General features: G+C 40.0%; 1 protein-coding gene across 2 annotated transcripts in view; it reads right to left on the bottom strand.

Moving 5' to 3' along the window:
* Nucleotides 1-531: 531 nt before the first annotated feature.
* The window catches only part of NPL (N-acetylneuraminate pyruvate lyase), a 40,093-nt gene continuing 22,925 nt past the window's right edge, over nucleotides 532-17,699 (bottom strand). For both annotated transcript variants that reach the window (XM_079905536.1, XM_079905535.1), the window contains 7 exons: nucleotides 16,774-16,849; nucleotides 15,041-15,133; nucleotides 14,120-14,268; nucleotides 13,942-13,988; nucleotides 11,314-11,398; nucleotides 7,504-7,543; nucleotides 532-4,541 (listed from right to left, as the gene is read on the bottom strand). In XM_079905536.1, coding sequence (XP_079761662.1) covers nucleotides 4,357-4,541; nucleotides 7,504-7,543; nucleotides 11,314-11,398; nucleotides 13,942-13,988; nucleotides 14,120-14,268; nucleotides 15,041-15,133; nucleotides 16,774-16,849 — 675 coding nt within the window. In that variant the 3' untranslated portion in view covers nucleotides 532-4,356. The remainder of the gene's footprint in view (nucleotides 4,542-7,503; nucleotides 7,544-11,313; nucleotides 11,399-13,941; nucleotides 13,989-14,119; nucleotides 14,269-15,040; nucleotides 15,134-16,773; nucleotides 16,850-17,699) is intronic.

Here is a 17,699-nt window from a genome sequence, read left to right on the forward strand (position 1 = left end):
AGTGTTTGCATATAACCTATAGGATATCCTCCTGTATACTTTAAATCATCTCTAGATTTCTTATAATACCTACAATGTAAATGTTACGTAAATAGTTACCAGTATGAGGCATATTCAAGTTTTGCTTTTTGGAACCTTTTGGAATTTTTTTTTTTTTTTAATATTTCCCTTCTGTAGTTGGTTGAATCCTTGGATGTGGAACCCGCGCATACAGAGGGCCAACTGTATCTTCCATATCTAGGTTCTGTTGATTCTTTCTAAATATTTTTTGTTCCATTCCCTCCCCTCCATCCCTGCTGCCACTTCCTTAGTGGCTCCACCATTGGTTACCTATCACAATAGGCCACCTAACGGTTTACCTGTTCCCAGTCTATCTTCCAATCTACTCATCACACTGCTTCAAGAGTGTCATTTTTAAAACAAAAAGTCATGTCACATACCTTCCTATCCCATACACACATAAATACTTCAAATCTTGCAATGTTGATGACTTTTTTCATCTATGCCTCTTTGACCTGCTTGTTCCTCTGAAATCACTTAGCAAAAGTCATTCTCTCATTTTGTTTGTTCCAAATAGTGATATATGGATCATTCAAGAACCCACAGATATTTTCCATTCCCCATCCTCTGCTGTTAGAAGCACAGTCAGAAATTCCCAACCTACGAAAAAATCTGAGGGTGGCACTATGACCTGGACTCCAGTAATAATAAATGCAAATTTCAATTCTCGGGTTTCATATCATTTTCGACTTTATTTTGGCACCTATTGAGTTAAAAGGTTTAGCAGCAATGTAATGCTTCTCTCTGTTGTATAAAGAACATACACTGAATGCCTTGGATAGCTATAAAAACTAACAATAACTAACACTTCACTGCGCCTAAGATGTGCCAGACACTATTCTGAGACCTTCTTCATATGTGTAATCCTCATAATAACCCCAGAAGATAGATATTATAATTCTCATGCTATCAATGAGATAAATGAACGGCTGAGAAGTTAAATAACATGTTGTAGGGACTTCCCTGGTGGCGCAGTGGTTAAGAATCCACCTGCCAGTGCAGGGAACACGGGTTCGTGCCCTGGTCCAGGAAGATCCCACATGCTGCGGAGCAACTAAGCCTGTGAGCCACGACTACTGAGCCCGTGTGCCACAACTACTGAGCCTGCGTGCCTACAGCCCGTGCTCCACAACAAGAGAAGCCAAGGCAATGAGAAGCCCGTGCACCACAATGAAGAGTAGCCCCCACTCGACACAACTAGAGAAAGCTCCCGAGCAGCAACAAAGACCCAACTCAGCCCAAAGTAAATGAAATAAAATAATAAAATAAATAAATTTATATTTAAAAACATAACGCTGTAGTCACACAGATAGTAAGTGGTGGAGCTGGGACTTGAACCCACACAGCCTGAGGTCAGACATAGAAGCATAAGGCCAACCCTGCCTCCCACAAAACCATGTTATACTGTTTTCCATTTCATACTATATTGAACCCAACTCTCTACTACTCCTTGGACTGAAATCTTATGGATAACACTGGCTAAGAGGTGCTGTTGGACTCAGTAACAAAACCAGTCCCTGAAATCACTTCGACCTTCCAACCATCTCCAAGGAACTAATCTCAGATTTCCACTTTGGAAAAGATGCTAAAAATCAGCTTTTAGTACTGTGATAAATAAGATATTTCACATCATTACTGTAGTTTTGACATTAAATGCTAAATTCAAAGATAACAATAAATTCATAATATTCCAAAATGTTACCTTTGTTTAAAGGCATTATTAGCAACCCACTGCTGTATAACATTCATTTGTTTCTTTTTTTTTAAAAAAAAACCTGGAAGTTTTCTAATGGTTTTCCTTCCTCTAGAAGGCCAACACAAACAAATTAGTGTGATGTGACTTGCATTTGGTGCACTCTGCACAGGCTTGCCAGTGACGTTGCTAAACACCTTTCCCTATTTTCCATTTATACCTTCTTCAAGATGTGTTAAAGTGTTGTTTACTAAGGGACCCTAAACAGAGGGTATCCACTCCTGAGCTTCTGGCACATCCATATGTTCAAACTCATCCAGGTAACCAGATGGCTAAGGGAACCACTAAAGAAATACGTTCTGGGCCAACTTGTTGGCCTGAATTCTCCTAACTCCATTTTGAAAGCTGCTAAAACTTTATATGAGCACTATAGTGGTGGTGAAAGTCATGATTCCTGTTCATCATCCAAGACTTTGGGGAAAAAATGGAGAAAAAAGTGATCTGCAGCTACTCATAAACTGTCAGGTATCACCTGTAAAATATATTGGACTGTTATACTCTTGATTCTCTGTGGAAGTCTACTCCTGAAGACAACTTCACTCTGAAATGTCACTGGCAGAAAAATTCAGTAGATTATCCTCAAAAGCAAACTGTAAAAAACCACTAACGACACTGTATGTATTAAATTGTAGAATGGTTTTCTCTTTTGTGCTTCCCTGATTGGTTGCACTGGGTCTTAGTTGTAGCAGGCCAGCTCCTTATTTGCGGCTCACAGGCTCCTTAGTTGCGGCATGCATGTGGGATCCAGTTCCCAGACCAGGGATCGAACCCAGGCCCCCCGCACTGGGAGCATGGAGTCCCAAACGCTGTGCCACCAGAGAAGTCCCTTGTTTCTACGGAGTTGGATGTTAAAATACATAGAGCTAAACTCAGCCCTTGGTCATTTTGTTTAACTAACTTTGTGTTCACAAGATCTCATTAATCATGTTAAAAGCCCTCTAAGCACTAATTTCAGAAGAGCAAAAAAAGAAAAGCAGAGTTCATTGCTTAGTGGATATCCAATATTTATCTTCACTGAAAAATTAATTTGGCTTTAGTATCATTAAGTAGGGATATGACATCCTCAGAACCAAAGACTAACAAAAACCTCACTGTTCTTCTTTCAGGAAATTAACGGCTATAGAGAAAAGTTTCAGTGAGGTAGAATATAAGCTCACATAAGCCACCGTGGTTCAATTTCTAATTCAGACACCTTACTCCTAAAGGTGAGAGAAATATGAGAAAACAGTGTGTTTTATTCCTGGGCAAAAAAGGAGTGAGGAGATATAAAGAGAAGGGTAGCAAAGATAATTAAATCCACTGATCATTTCAAATTCTCATTTTGCAAACACTTTTTTAATTTTTAAAAATTAAAAAATAGAGTAAACTGATATGAATTTCAAATACTTTTCCTCTGCCAATGAGCAGACTAATTAGATAAGAAACAAAATAAAATCTTAGGTAGTTATTAGACTGGATAGTCCAGTTTAAAATCACTAAGGATTGACCATCAGTACACTTTGTTACTGGAAGGCATGTACCAGGGTTTGTTAGAGAGGAGACTGAGCAGCCAGTTATATAGTCCAGAAAAAGAAAAAAGTAAAGAAGGTGTGTAGAGAAAGTTAAAGTTAAATCTTTAGGTCCTCCCTAAATCTCTTATCACTGAAAAGTGACTGTGTGAAAATGTGACTGGGAAATAACAGTAAGTAGCCCCTGGGCTCACGGCAGAAGGGATGCTGGCTTTCATTTCCAATAATTCAGGGCACTGTTGAGGGACACTTTCTTCTCAGTGAGGAAAGGGGAAGTTTGTGGTGCCCAGAGCAGAGAGCTCTTTGAAACTTTGAGAAGTTCTCTATAGCAACAATTAGAGACTTGAATTCATCTTTGGGGAAGGCCTTTCCTTTGTTATGTGAAAACCACCCTAATGGCCCTTTAGTTATAGTAACTGAAGCAAGTCTTCACCTAACCCAATGTTTTGGGGGAAAACTGCGACATCGCAATTAATCCGAAAGCAGATATTCTAGAGTTAGACTGAGCAGCCAAGTGAACTGGTTTGTTAACAGTTGTGCATAGTTGAGTCTCACTGTAATCTGGCATTAAAGTTAGCATGTCTGCCTAAATGCAATAGCTCAGAGTTGTCCTAGATTCCAAATGAATATTTATTAAAATGAAAGTACATTATGGTGGTTTAAAATTAGAAAACTTTAAAATAGGATTAACAACCAGAAATCAAGATAATGGGAGCTCCCAAAGGCAGATGGAATTAATCAATTACAATTTTCCTCTTGATTCCATATTATCCATTTATGCAAAAACTTCTCCACCAAAATTCTGTGACATATTGAATGACTTAGGGCTCATAACTCCTTTTACAGTTTTTGCCCCTTCATAAATTAAAACTTTTAAAAGATCATAGTAGGTATTTAAATACTTGTTGATTGATGTAAGATTTCATTTGCTAGGAAAGTTTAGTTCAAACTCATCTAAAAAGTTTTTGAGAAATGAATGCAGTATTCAAAGTGGATTATATCTCAACGTACACACCCTGATATGATAGAGAGGCACTAGCTACAAGCTTCCAAGTTTCCATCCTTTAAATCAGTGAAAGAAAGGAAATCTAGGCTTTTCAGTTTAGCTTCTGCATTATCAGTAAACTCCCTAGAGGCTTTCTGTAGTGGAAGCCGGGGTGGGCCCATTGGAATCCCAGAGACAAGAGTCATGATGGCTTTGGTCTGCGACACTCCAAAACCTAGACAGGAAAATATAAATGAGGAAACATGGCTGGCACTGTCCACTTTGCCACAAACACTCGAAAGAAGAGATCATATTCTTACAGTGATTACTATAACAGGATAAAGTGGAACTAAACGATGGGAACATTTCTTGTCAATATGGCAGACTGAGCAGATGTAGGAAATCCCTATTCCTGCTTTAAACATATAGAAATGCTGGAAACTTTTGAACAAATTGACAAACTGTAAAACAAAACAAAGTGAGACTCAAAGTCAACCTCAGAAGCAAGAAGGAGGAACGAGAAGTATCAGGAATAAAGAGGTCAGAGTAGTAAGGAGTTGCTGAAGCCAGTGGTCCATGAGGATAATCTGATTCAGGGATACACTGTTGTGTATTGAATGATGTAGGACTTGGTCACTAGGTCACAATTTAGTTCAAACAAATCTAAGAAGTACCTGAGAAATGCACTATTTAAGGTAGTTTATGACTCAATGCTGCTGTTTTAGACTAGGGCAGGAATGCAAGATGAAGCCTTGAGTCTGTACACAGCAAAGAGCTGGAATTAAACTCCCCATATAAAACTGGTAGCCAACCTTCTATGAAAAGAAATAGAAAAAAAAACTGGCCCACTGGTCTGAGAGGCAAGGAAGCATGACTTCTGCCAGGGTGTGGAAGGAAAAAAATCATATAAATGAAATCCCAAGCCTGTGCCATAGATGAATGCTGGATCCATATTTGCATTCTGTGCTTGGTACAGGAACCATACTAAGAAATATACCTAAAGACTGGTTAGAACTGATGAAACTATAGTGTCCTAGCAGAGGCAAATGTAAAATCATTTGATGGGACAACTCACAACCTAGAGTACGATGGATTCTCCAGAAAACAGCTGTCTCTGAAGATGAAATCAGAGTTAAAAATTACAAAGCACACAAGGAAAAAGAAGCTGCATGAGAGACAGCAAATGCACAACTGACAAATTTTACATCCTGAGAAAAGATGATACAAAATTCTGAAAGAGGCTTCACAGAGATAAACGTAAGAATAGAAGCCATAGGCTAAGAGAAGGGCATATAAATAAAGAACAGGAAGATCTGGGAGAAAAAGCCAAAAAGAAATGCTGGAAATTAAAAATATATAATCAGTAAAACTAAACAGTAGAAAACATAGCTAAAGATAGAATTAGTGATTTTGAAGGTAGATCTAAGGAAGTAATCCAGAATACAGCACAGGAAGATATTTGTTTTCTTAACTGGCTATTGCTCTTGGATCAAAGGTATGAGAAGTAACTTTCTTTTACTAAGGTAATTTGGTTACAGTAACAATTGAGCATTGGGAAGAAAAATACTAGCTTGGCTAAATATATAGAATATACTTTGCTAAATGCAAAATGGCCCTCCTAGGCTTATTATGAATGGTGCAAGACTGAGAGCTACCTTCATGATAAGGCTTTATCATGTTTATTAAGATTAAGTCTCTCTTATATACAATGGAATATTACTCAGCCATAAAAAAATGAAATCTTGCTGTTTGTGACAACACAGATAGACCTAGAGGGTATTATGCTAAGTGAAATAAGTCAGACAGAAAAAGACAAATACTGTATGATTTCACTTATATGTGGAATCTAAAAAACAAAAAATGAACAAACATAATAAAACAGAAACAGGGTTATACAGTGCTGCATGTCAGTTTTATCTCAAAAAACCTGAAAGAAAAAAAAAAAGTCTTTCTTTGACTAAACCATGAAAATTCCAACCCCCAAGGAAGTCTGAAACGAGCTCTTTAAAGATATGTTCTTTTAGATCATAAAAACTGTCTTCAAAAGGCCTCTTTTAAAATGCCAAAAATCTGGCAAAAGAGTAAATCCTTTCAGCTAATACCTTACAGCTATACTTTACAAAACTACTGCAGAATCACTGCTGGTATGCAAAGTGATCTTACATGTACAGGTAAACTTTTAGTTCTTTAAAAAACTATAGAACTAGTAGTAGTTCAAAATCTACTTTAATGCATTTTAGGAACATATGCTAAACCCACGATTTTGTGAGAAGTATTGCTTAGGAAAAGGGAATGATATTAGGTAATAATAGTACTGGTGGTACACAAATAGGACAAAAATCATCAAAGTGGAAAAGCAAATGGGAAGCATTGTCTTTGAAGGATAAAGAGTTGGCTGAAAACCCTGTGAGAATGAGGGGCACAGTACATAATAGGTGCTTAGGGCTTGGGAGGGGTTGCCAGGAAGAGGCAGAAAGGCTCTGAAAGGAAGGTAGGAGGTCTGCCAAGAATAAACCTAAAACTTTTCCTGGACTTGACCCAGGTCCTCAGGAAGGGCCAGTCTCTTGCGGAAGTGGAGTGAATAGTGGCATTTATCATTTGTTATGGGATAAGACTTAGGAGACTGTGGAGAGGTTTCTCTACTCAAATTCACTGTATTTCCCTCAAACTTTACATTGTCATATTATTCAAACCTCCATCCATTTAAGCTTACTTGTGTTAATAAACTCTTTTAAAATTGCAGATACTCTTGGGAGAGCTGTCAGTCATTCACAGTTTAGTAAGATCTGTATTCAAACTGCCTTCCTCTAAACACTTAGGCTTACATCAGTTATAGTGTGGTAGTAGAATTTTAATGAGCAGAGGCAAGTAAAGGGAGGGAGTGTTGATGGTGTAGGAGAGAAGGGGTTAAAAAAATGGTGTGTGAGCAGAGTGGGGAGGTGAACAAAGTGCTAAGATGGAGGAGAGAGATTTGTAGAAGGTTGCCAAGACCTTCCAACTAGGTTTACTTCACCATTTTATAGGATTGGCCCTGAAAGTTAGTATTAGGAATAAAACTTTGCTTGTAGCTGATTAAAAGGTGTTCTTGTTGAACCCTCAGAGAAAGTGATGAAAGTCCCTCATCACCTTCTCTGAAACGCTCAGAGAAAGTCTATTTCCTTTACACTCTCCAGTAGGAGACAAAGCGGGAAACTTACCTAGTTTGACCACAAAGTTGATAAATCTCTGAATACAAAACTGGAAAGGAACAAACAAATCTATAGTCAGTAATTACTAAACTGTGATAATTTAAAGAATTTAGAGGTCAAACTGCAGAAACCCCAAACTAAAAAGTCCACACACCTTAGTCTTCTGAGGGTCTGTTGGAGTGGAGAAGAACAGCCAAGTGAGGATGACTGAGATCTACCCAGGATAAGGTAGGATCTTTTCATATATATAAGCTTTTATGAAATGAGCCCATGAAGAAAAGAAGCTCCAATGAAGGAATTGTACAATAGAGAGTTAGGATGGGGAAGGCAACCATTACCCACCTAGGTTACAGAGGTAAACTTATCAGCTGGTGCAGTTTCCAAACTGGGGTACTCTAACCTCTAGGGTACTTTCCAAGATACCTCAGGGGCACTTGGTCAAGGCTAAGATTTATGGCCATTTCTAGACCCTCAACTTCCGTAAGTGCTATTTCTAAAATTGATCAGAATAAGAAGTTGCACATAATGGAGGTGTAGCTTGTCCTTTTATATTTCCCTTTTCACAGTCCTTCTCCTACATTTGAAAAAATAAAGACATACCTCTTATATCACTGCCTTGGGACACCTCTGGGAACCAAATAAAGGAGCAAATCAAAATGTTGGCATTGGCATCCACAAAGAGAGCTGACAGAGTGAGTCCTTTAATTAATGGATAACAAGTCCTCTAAAGAATCATAGGGTTTTCAATTTTTTCCTTTCAACTTTGCTTTTAATGTTGTGATTCAGGTTGTCAGTTGAAAATCATTAAATGATCAAGCATATGACTCAAAAACTGCTCGAAGAACTGAGTGACATTGCTATACCAAAGTTTCTTCCATTCTTATCTACTAATATATATAAACAGGGTATCACAGCACTTATTTCTATAAAAGCAAAATACAGAAATAGTATTGATGCTGAACTTTAACTCATCCTAGCATTAAAGAATATTCATCCACAAATTCATGAAGCAATTCTTAAAAAAAAAGATTCCCATTCATCTCATCAAGAGATGCATTTTCAATAACATTTTACTTTTATGCTGTTTTAATCAATTGTATACTAGTAATAAAAAAGTCAATGCAGAATAAAATTTTGGTATCAAGCCTTACAAACAGAAATGCACATGTTCTTTTCTTCCCTAACACACAAAGTATGGCACATTACATTCAGAAGTCTCTACTTTGTTGCTTTTTTTACACTTAATGTATCATGGAGATCTCTCCAGATGTGTGCATATAAAAGTATCTCATCCTTCTAAAGGGCTGTATATAATTCCATTAAATAACTCAAACATAATGTATTTAACCATTTCCTTATGAGTGGATATTTGGGCTGTTTCTATCTTTTGCTAGTATAAACAATGCTGTAAGGAATATCTCTGTACATGTGTCATCTCACTTTGTAAATATAACATGGCATTTAAGGCCATGAGAATGATGGACTTCCCTGGTGGCACAGTGGTTAAGAATCTGCCTGTCAATGAAGGGGACACGGGTTCGAGCCCTGGTCCGGGAAGATCCCACATGCCGTGGAGCAACTAAGCCCGTGCACCACAACTACTGAGCCCGTGTGCCACAACTACTGAAGCCCCCGCGCCTAGAGCCCGTGCTCTGCAACAAGAGAAGCCACTGCAGTGAGAAGACCGCGCACTACAATGAAGAGTAGCTCCCGCTCGCCGCCACAACGAAGACCAACACAGCCAAAAATAAAGTCCATGAGAATGAGTAAGTTTAGCCCTAACTTTTTATTTTTCTGTTTCTTCACTTGACTGCAAACTCCTTTAGGGCAGAGACCAGTTTTATTGAAATTATATATTCAGTTCAGCCCATGGTATATTAATAAGTGAGTAAATGAGACCTGCTCACACTTGCTTTCTGTAAGAAAAAACAGAATGTGGTAAACTAAACTGCTTACCAATACTGTTTTGGGTGAGATGATTTATTTGAGTAGGACTAAAAGAAAAAAAAGAAAAAGAGATGGAAATTGAATCAACCAATAAAAGAAACCACTAAGTGGAAAGGTTCCGTATCAGAGCTGTTTCACAGTTTACGCCATCCTATGATTTTCACATCATTCAGCTCAGAACAGGTTGAAATTTTCAGAAATAATTTTTTCTGGGAAATTTAGGAAAAAGAAAATCGTATATGAAAAGAGATGGCAGGGACTTCCCTGGTGGCGCAGTGGTTAATAATCCACCTGCCAATGCAGGGGACACGGACTCAAGCCCTGGTCCGGGAAGATCCCACGTGCCGCAGAGCAACGAAGTCCGTGCACCACAACTACCGAGCCTGCGCTCTAGAGCCCGCAAGCCACAACTACTGAACCCGTATGGCACAGCTACTGAAGCCCGCGTGCCTAGAGCCCGTGCTCTGCAACAAGAGAAGCCCCCACGATGAGAAGCCCGCGCACTGCAACAAAGAGTAGCCCCCGCTTGTCACAACTAGAGAAAGCCCGCGCACAGCAACGAAAACCCAAGGCAGCCAAAGATAAATAAATAAACTAATTAAGAAAAAAGAAAAGAGATGGCAGAGTCCACACAATTCAGACTTCATATCTTAATTTAAGCCAAAGTCTTGCCAATGTTTAATCTAGTTGACATAGCTTCCTAAGTCCTTATGCTGTTCCTGCTTTCAGCTTCACCTGGTCTGGGGCTGAATAAAGGTGAATATTAATAAGTATTTAAACTTAAAGTTAAGTAGGAAGTAGATTTAGGCTTGCTCAGTGTGCAGGGTTAAAGGGTAGGGATGTATTTAATCACTGCTGGCAACTGCTTCCTCCTGTTCTCTTCTTGGTTGGAGCTCAGGTCACTCCCTCAAACCTCCAGGATGCTTTGCGACTTCTGCTCTGTAATTTCTGATTGCACTGATGGTGGCCTGTCCTGTTCAAAAGATCCCTTATCTAAACTTACTGGGACTGACCACCTGCCCTGATCTTGCTTATGCCTTTCATTCTCACTCATTTTCTTGGGACACTCCTCTCAGTCACTTTTATGATCCTGAAAGTTCCTGGGCCTCTCGGCCTCCAGAAGTTTCTCTGTAGTGCCTACCCTATTTCTTTCCACCTTATTCTGTTTACCTAACGTATACACACTACCAGCTGTGGGGCTGGTTCTACCCTTCGGTGAGGCTCTTCCTTCTCTGGACAGCTAGGCTGTCCTCCCTGTAACATTAACAGCAGCCACCATTTCCCCCAGGGGTCTTCCCTGGAACACTTCAGATCCTGCTGCTTTTCTCTTCCTGTTTCAAAGCCAGTGTCTCCTTTTGGATCATCTATTCAGCTCTTGTTTCCTGCCTGGTGAATGTTTTCAGTTCTCAGCACATTTCCAGGGCAAAGAGGACTGACCTGCTCTGACTTTGGATTAAGTCTCCCCTTTGTAGATCACCAGCCTCATAGCTTCCTTATATACTCTGGTGACTCAGGTGTGAAGTTCTCAAGGGGATGGCATGTGGTCATTTCCCCAAAAATCTATCACCATTATTTCACAGTCATAAAAATACTTTGAATGTAGACTAAAAATAAGATCATTTCTAAGAGGAACAGAAAGGAGTCATTCCTGTGTGGGGCCTGTCCTGATGAGACATGCAGGAAACATGGATAATGGGCACAGGTTTGGTTTTAAACAAGAAAAAGTAAGAAAAAGAAGGAAAATACAGAAAGAAGCAGCTAGGCAGTCTTAAGGAGGGCAGGTGTGGTAGGAATGCTGATGAGAGAAAATAAGAATTCTCAAGTGGGAAAGAAAAAAGGCTATGATTTATATGAAGGGAAAAGAAAGCTTACCTGATGGTTCAGGGCCGAGGAGAAGTCCTTCCGTTCAAAAGCCTCCAACATCTGGTTTGTCTTTTTTCCCAGGTAGTTATAGGTACTGGAAAGAAAACAGCACATCTTCAGGATCAGTAACTTAGCGAGCGAGAAGGTCCAGCTCCTCAAACCCCTCTAATGCTCAAAAGGGAAAAATCTACCAAGCCTTCCAGAAGTCTATTTTTAGGCCCTAATCTATTAAAGGATCAGGTATCTTTAGTTCTGAGTTTTCCAGCAACACTAAGCAGTGCAGAGGACGCAGAGAACACCAAAAGGAATAAAGAAAAGGGAGAAGAATAGGAAAAGGGTAAAGTTAGAAAAAAAGTGAAAGACAGAGGTGTATTTGGCAAGGAGTGATTGAGGGCAACACCTGGCCCAGGGCGCACACAGAGGTGCAACGCTAGGTAAGAACTGTGGATAAAATGTAGTATCTGAGGGCTTCCCTGGTGGCGCAGTGGTTGAGAGTCTGCCTGCCAATGCAGGGGACACGGGTTCGAGCCCTGGTCTGGGAAGATCCCACATGCCGCGGAGCAGCTAGACCCGTGAGCCACAACTGCTGAGCGTGCGTGTCTGGAGCTTGTGCTCCGCGACAAGAGAGGCCACGATAGTGAGAGGCCCGCTCGCCGCAACTAGAGAAAGCCCTCACACAGCAACGAAGACCCAACACAGCCAAAAATAAATAAATAAATAAATAAAAATTAAAAAAAAAAAAGTAGTACCTGAAGTGGGTCCCAAAAACCCTATGCTGAGGAACTGGGTGAATGTAGCGCCACAGTAAAAGGGGCAAATACTAGCAGATTACCTAAATTCTTTGCCAAGTTATATGTTACCCAGAGACTAGTTTCTAGTAATAATATTAATACGGATAATAATAATACAAGGACCATTTATTGACTGTTGTATTCCGGGTGCCTGACATAAACCATGTCTAATCCTCTCAGAGCCCGGTGAGGTAGGTGTGGTTTCCATTTTGCTGTGAAGAAACTATGTCTCAAAGAAGGGCAACAAAGTTGTCGAGAAGCTTACCATCCCTTCATACTGCTTATTCTATTACATTTCAGAAAAAAATGGAGATGAGAATGTTATTTGATATCATAAAATGTTCTTGCTGACTTAAAAAAGAATCTCTAACTCTACCAATAAAGACAAATATCTTAGACTAATCACTGAGTTCTTAGAGAAACCAGCAAGGCAGAAGGTTCTAGAAATTCAGAACAAAGATGTTTCCCCAGTTTCTAATGACTTCTCCTACAGTAACTCAGGATCAGAAAAGAGTTTCATCTTGGTGTACCAGGAACAGAATATTGTTGGTACTTCATAAGTGTAGTCCCTGGAGTCAATACAAGGCATTCTGAGAACGTGAAGTTCACATTATCTTCTCGTAAAAAAGTAGGGAAGAATAAAATATAATCATTGAGATAAGTTACCTGCAGATGTGAAACACCCAAAGTCGCAATATGTGCATGAATGTCTAAGGGGTTTTAGAATACTCTAATTTGAATCCCAGGGGTCTCAGAAGTATCCTCATTTAGAGAGGAATGTGATCATAATTAAGGAGAAGTGAAGTGTAATCAAATGTACTTTGCTTTCAGATTCTGTTGACAGAATAAAAATGCCTAGTATGGGGGCCAGAAAAAAAAAAAAAAAGAATTTCCAAGGTCAGCAGATCCAGGCATTCAGGTTTCCTTGGAGGAAATGGCCTGTAGTGATGATGGATGTTGCAGGCATCCTGGCTCAGTGACCAAACCATTACTTACCATTACATCCAACCCAACTACTCTTCGTCAAAGCCATGCTCACCAAGATATGCTATGAGTATTACTTTGCTTCCCCTGTACTTTTTCCACAGGGAGGAAATACACTTTCAGTTAATGTAAATAGTTCAGTCAATCTGCTTGCAGGCACACTGCTACTGAAGTAGGTTAACATGTGCAGTGGACATGCCAAATTGAACGTCCCTAGGCCTTCTGCTGAGTAGACATCAGGCCACTGATTCTACCTCCCTAGCTGCAGCTGACTGGACCTTACATGGACACCTGACTTGGCAGTGCTATCCAGTGATATCCTGAGATGCCCCATTTGGGTCCCATGACTGGCCACATGCATGCTGAAGCAGAGAAAGCCCATCTGGAGAGAAAGGCAAATAAAGGGATGTCCAAAGGACCACAGGTGGAGAACGGTCTGCCTTGGCTGTTGAGAGCTTGGCAGTTTTAGGTTCTCATCTTCTCTGAGACCTCACTGCACTTCCTCCCCTTGGGTTTTATGAAATTTCCCAGTATTTTATAATAACTTACCTTCTTTCACAGAAGCTAGTTTGAATGGCTTTCTGTTATTCGTAACCAAATAATTTCTGATAAAGAAGTTCTGTGCATGCTCTCAGCTTCTGTGCCTCACCCCTAACTGCAACAGATGCTTCTTATAAGAGTGACTGAGTCGCTAACAAAGTGCTAAGCCCTAGTTCATTCCTTTTCACTAAGAGAATGTGGCAAAGAAAGGCAATTTCTATTAGAAAAGGTGTACTTGCAAGAAATACAACTGTGCAGGTGATGACTGCCTCTGTGGGGGATTTTACACTAATAAGTATTGGGAAAAATGAGTCCTGCTTACCTGCCCACTGCTCCAGTTGCTCCCATCACCAGAGCACTCAACAGTTGCTGATCAGAAACAGACAAAGAGTATTAACTTTCATGAAAAAGAGAAGAGAAAAGATGCTACTATATAAGCGGCTACATCAAGTGTTGCAGAGGGAAACTAACCCGCTGGGATATACCAGGGGGAAACTTACCTCATCCACCCCAAAAAGGAAAGCAAACTGTTGCTGGCGATTCTGATCAACACATTGCCCGAAGTCTAAGAGATCTGTGTCACTGAATTTCAGCCCTTGGAAGGTGGGGATCTTATCCTGAATCCCATCCAACAACTCCTCAGCACGAACTGTTCAAAACAATAAATGTCTCATTCACCGGTACACCCCCAGAAAATAACAGAGAACATCTCATCTAGCGCCACACATCTGCACTGAGCTGCCAGGGGCTGCTCTCAGCTGCAACTGGCTGCAGATGGAACATATTGAACATAATCACTTGCCCTTGCCTCCTAGTTCCTCTGTACTTATCAAATTGTAACCCTAAATCTTCTGTTCCTTGAAGACAATAGATGGATATTTATAAAGCACAACTTCTATTTTTTCTTCTAAGGAAGTTAGAAAGGAATGGCATTTTAAAAACAACCTAATAAATTTCATCTAACTGTAACAATCTTCTTGCTGGAAGTATGATAATGATAAAAGAAAACCTAAAAGAAAAGTGAGAAGAGATCGGAGTACCTTCCAGTGTGCCAGGTGCTGAGAACACAGTAGGGTACAAAGTAGACCCAATCGCTGTCTTTGTGGGGCTTACAGGCTATGTCTTCCCACATAAGACGGAGGGGTGTGTGTGACAGACACAAGTTGTCTGCTACAAGTACATAGGGGTCAATTCATCTTTCATACTTAAAAATCTTCCATTATAAGGAGGTGTCAATGATTGATAAGGGCTGACTTATTTTTGATAAGAGTGACTTATTTTGGAGCTGTTGGAACCATCTAGGCAACAGTTTTATGCTTTCGTGATACAGGGTGAGGTGGGGTGGAGTTGGGGTTTCTTAGTGAAATAGGGTACGATGTGAGAGGTGAAGGTGAAGAAACATGAAAAGAAGCAGTACTTACTCTTTACCCCTGTCAAGGCAGGAATGTGATAGTAGTAGAATGGCAGTGCAGGGGCAGCAGCGGCCACCTCCTTTAGGAAATTAATCAGGACATCTGAAAGAACAGCAGGAAAAGTCATGGTGTGAACAAGTGTAAAACACTGGCTTTCCCCAGTAAAAACGGAACCTTGGGACTTCCCTGGCGGTCCAGTGGTTAAGACTCCACACTTCCAACGTACGGGGCATGGGTTTGATCCCTGATCAGGGAACTAAGATCCCACAGGCCGCGCAGCCAAAAAAAAAAGAACCGTCTAATGAAATGCAACCATCCTTTCTGGAAGCCAAAAATTCTTGACCACTCTTACCATCTCTGAGACTGCTACTGCAATGTCTTTGCAATTCACTTTATTCAAAGTTTTATTTTCCTCTCTGTAGAAAGGCCAAAATAAGAGGATCAGTTTCCTACCATACTAAAGAGCTATTAAAAAACTGGTGCAAATCTTCCCACATATTAAGAGAAGCTCATGAAATACTCTTACAAAAATCAGAAGCCCATCAGGCAGGATCCTTTTCCTCTTACCCAGAAGGGTAAGTGTGGTCAGTGAACAGCAAAGACTTTGCGTTAGGATCAGAATAAAGTTGTAACAGTAAATTCTACAACAAAAAGATAAACAACATCTGCTCCAAATGGGAAGTCATAAAAGTAGTGGCACATCTCAACCAGAGTTTGGTACCTTTCCCTTTTGGAGAGAAATTCAGATATATCAGAAGACAGTTCACTCTGGTTTACTGAGGAACTGGGATTTTCTACATCATCCAATTTGAGCTTCAGCAGCAACATTACTACAGATGATAAATAAATCCAGCAGAATTGCCTACATCTGGATGCCACTGAATAGTGGGAGAGAAGCTTATGAACACATTTGAATACTGTGATAATAAATATTTTGACAAAATTATTGTGTACTGTTATTTTTCATTTGTCTTATGCAAAATTTTTTAAAACCATCTGAAAAAAACTTTTAAAATGTTCATTCTAAATTTCCCAAATAGCAGTATTTAAATTACTTACCAGTATTAATGACTATTTTACTGATAACAGGTAATATTTCATGACAATTTTGACCTGTTATACATTTAGCTATGGATTTGTTTAATCATGCATGCGAATAACATTTTGTCTGTTTTTAATCCTTTTAAAATTTGTACTGCATTTTTGCTAATCAAAAGGATTAAAAAGACTCAGTATACCTGGAAACCACAAATAGTTTCCATAGAGAAAACAATAATTTGATATTTTGGAAGACAATGGATATTTCTGTGAAATCTCTTTTCAAATTCATCACTTACTCAAATTTGAATAGTACATGTAGTCTCAAAATGCCCATTACTTATATTCCTCTTTTGTTGAGAACAATGGTCTCATGCTTTGCCATGTGACTCTGACACTCTATGCAACTGATTGGCCAAAAGTGGACACCTGACCCAAACACAGGCACCTGTAGGTTGACCCAGGGCTTGGTGGATGACCTACTCAGATTACTTGACAAAAGAGCTGAAGTCCTTTAATGGAGTCTTTTCTTCTCTTTTATGGGTCCAGGGAGGCTGAATATTCCGGAGAACTACTGTACCATTGCAACTTCATGCCTCCAGTCCATAATACTTTACCTTCATGAGTTAAATACAACCATTTGGAATGAAGGCATAAAGAAGCAGACCATGTACAGCACTGTGCGTTTTGACCTATCTACCTACCTTTGTTCCATGGCTTGAGAAAGAAAGGTGCAATGACAGCGATGCCATCGGCTCCTATTTTTGCTGCATGTTGGGCCTTTAAAAGAAGAAAGACGACCATTGGTCACAATTCTGATGTGTGTGAATGTGGGGTTTTCTCCACCTCAAAAGGCAATTCTCAAACACCAGCTGGGTTTCCTACAATTCAGCTCAACTCTGACACTATCTATCTGGAGATACAGGTCAAGGGCTCAGTCCTACAAGACTAGCTCCCTACCCCCATTTCAAATGCCAGGTTATCACCTGTGCTCCTGACCTATATGCTATAAATAAGAGGTTCCAACAACCCCCTCCTTCGGTCAATTAATTTGTTGGGGAGGCTCACAGAACTCAGGGAAACGTTTTACTTACGAGATCACTGGCTTTTTATAAAAGGGTATGACTCAGGAACAGCCAGATAGAAGAGATGCATAGGGCAAGGCATGGGGAAAGGGCACAACACTTCCATGTCTTCTCTCAGTGCGAGTGCACCACCCTCCCCAAATCTCCACAAGTTCACAAAACTGGAAGCTCTTTGAAGTCTGTCCTTTGGCGTCTTCATGGAGGCTTTACTACGTAGGCATGATTGATTATATCATTGGCCATTGCGGATTGGTTCAAATAGGGCTGATCATATCAACTCTAACTGAAAGTTCCAACCCCTAATTTTCATGCCTGGTACTCTTGGCAACCAGCCCCCATCCTTAGGTACTTTCTAAAAGTCACCGCATTAACATAACAAGAGACACCTTTATTGTTCTTATCTCCAGGAATTCGAGGGTTTTGGAGCTCTGTGCCAGAAATGGGACAAAGACCAAATATCTATTTCTTGTTATAGATCACAATTTCACAACCATCCTGGAGTAAACGATTTGTTATAGTCACCTACAGCTTAGATACTAGAGGTT

This window comes from Stenella coeruleoalba, assembly GCF_951394435.1.
Source record: "Stenella coeruleoalba genome assembly, chromosome: 1".
NCBI classification, from domain to species: Eukaryota; Metazoa; Chordata; class Mammalia; order Artiodactyla; family Delphinidae; genus Stenella; species Stenella coeruleoalba.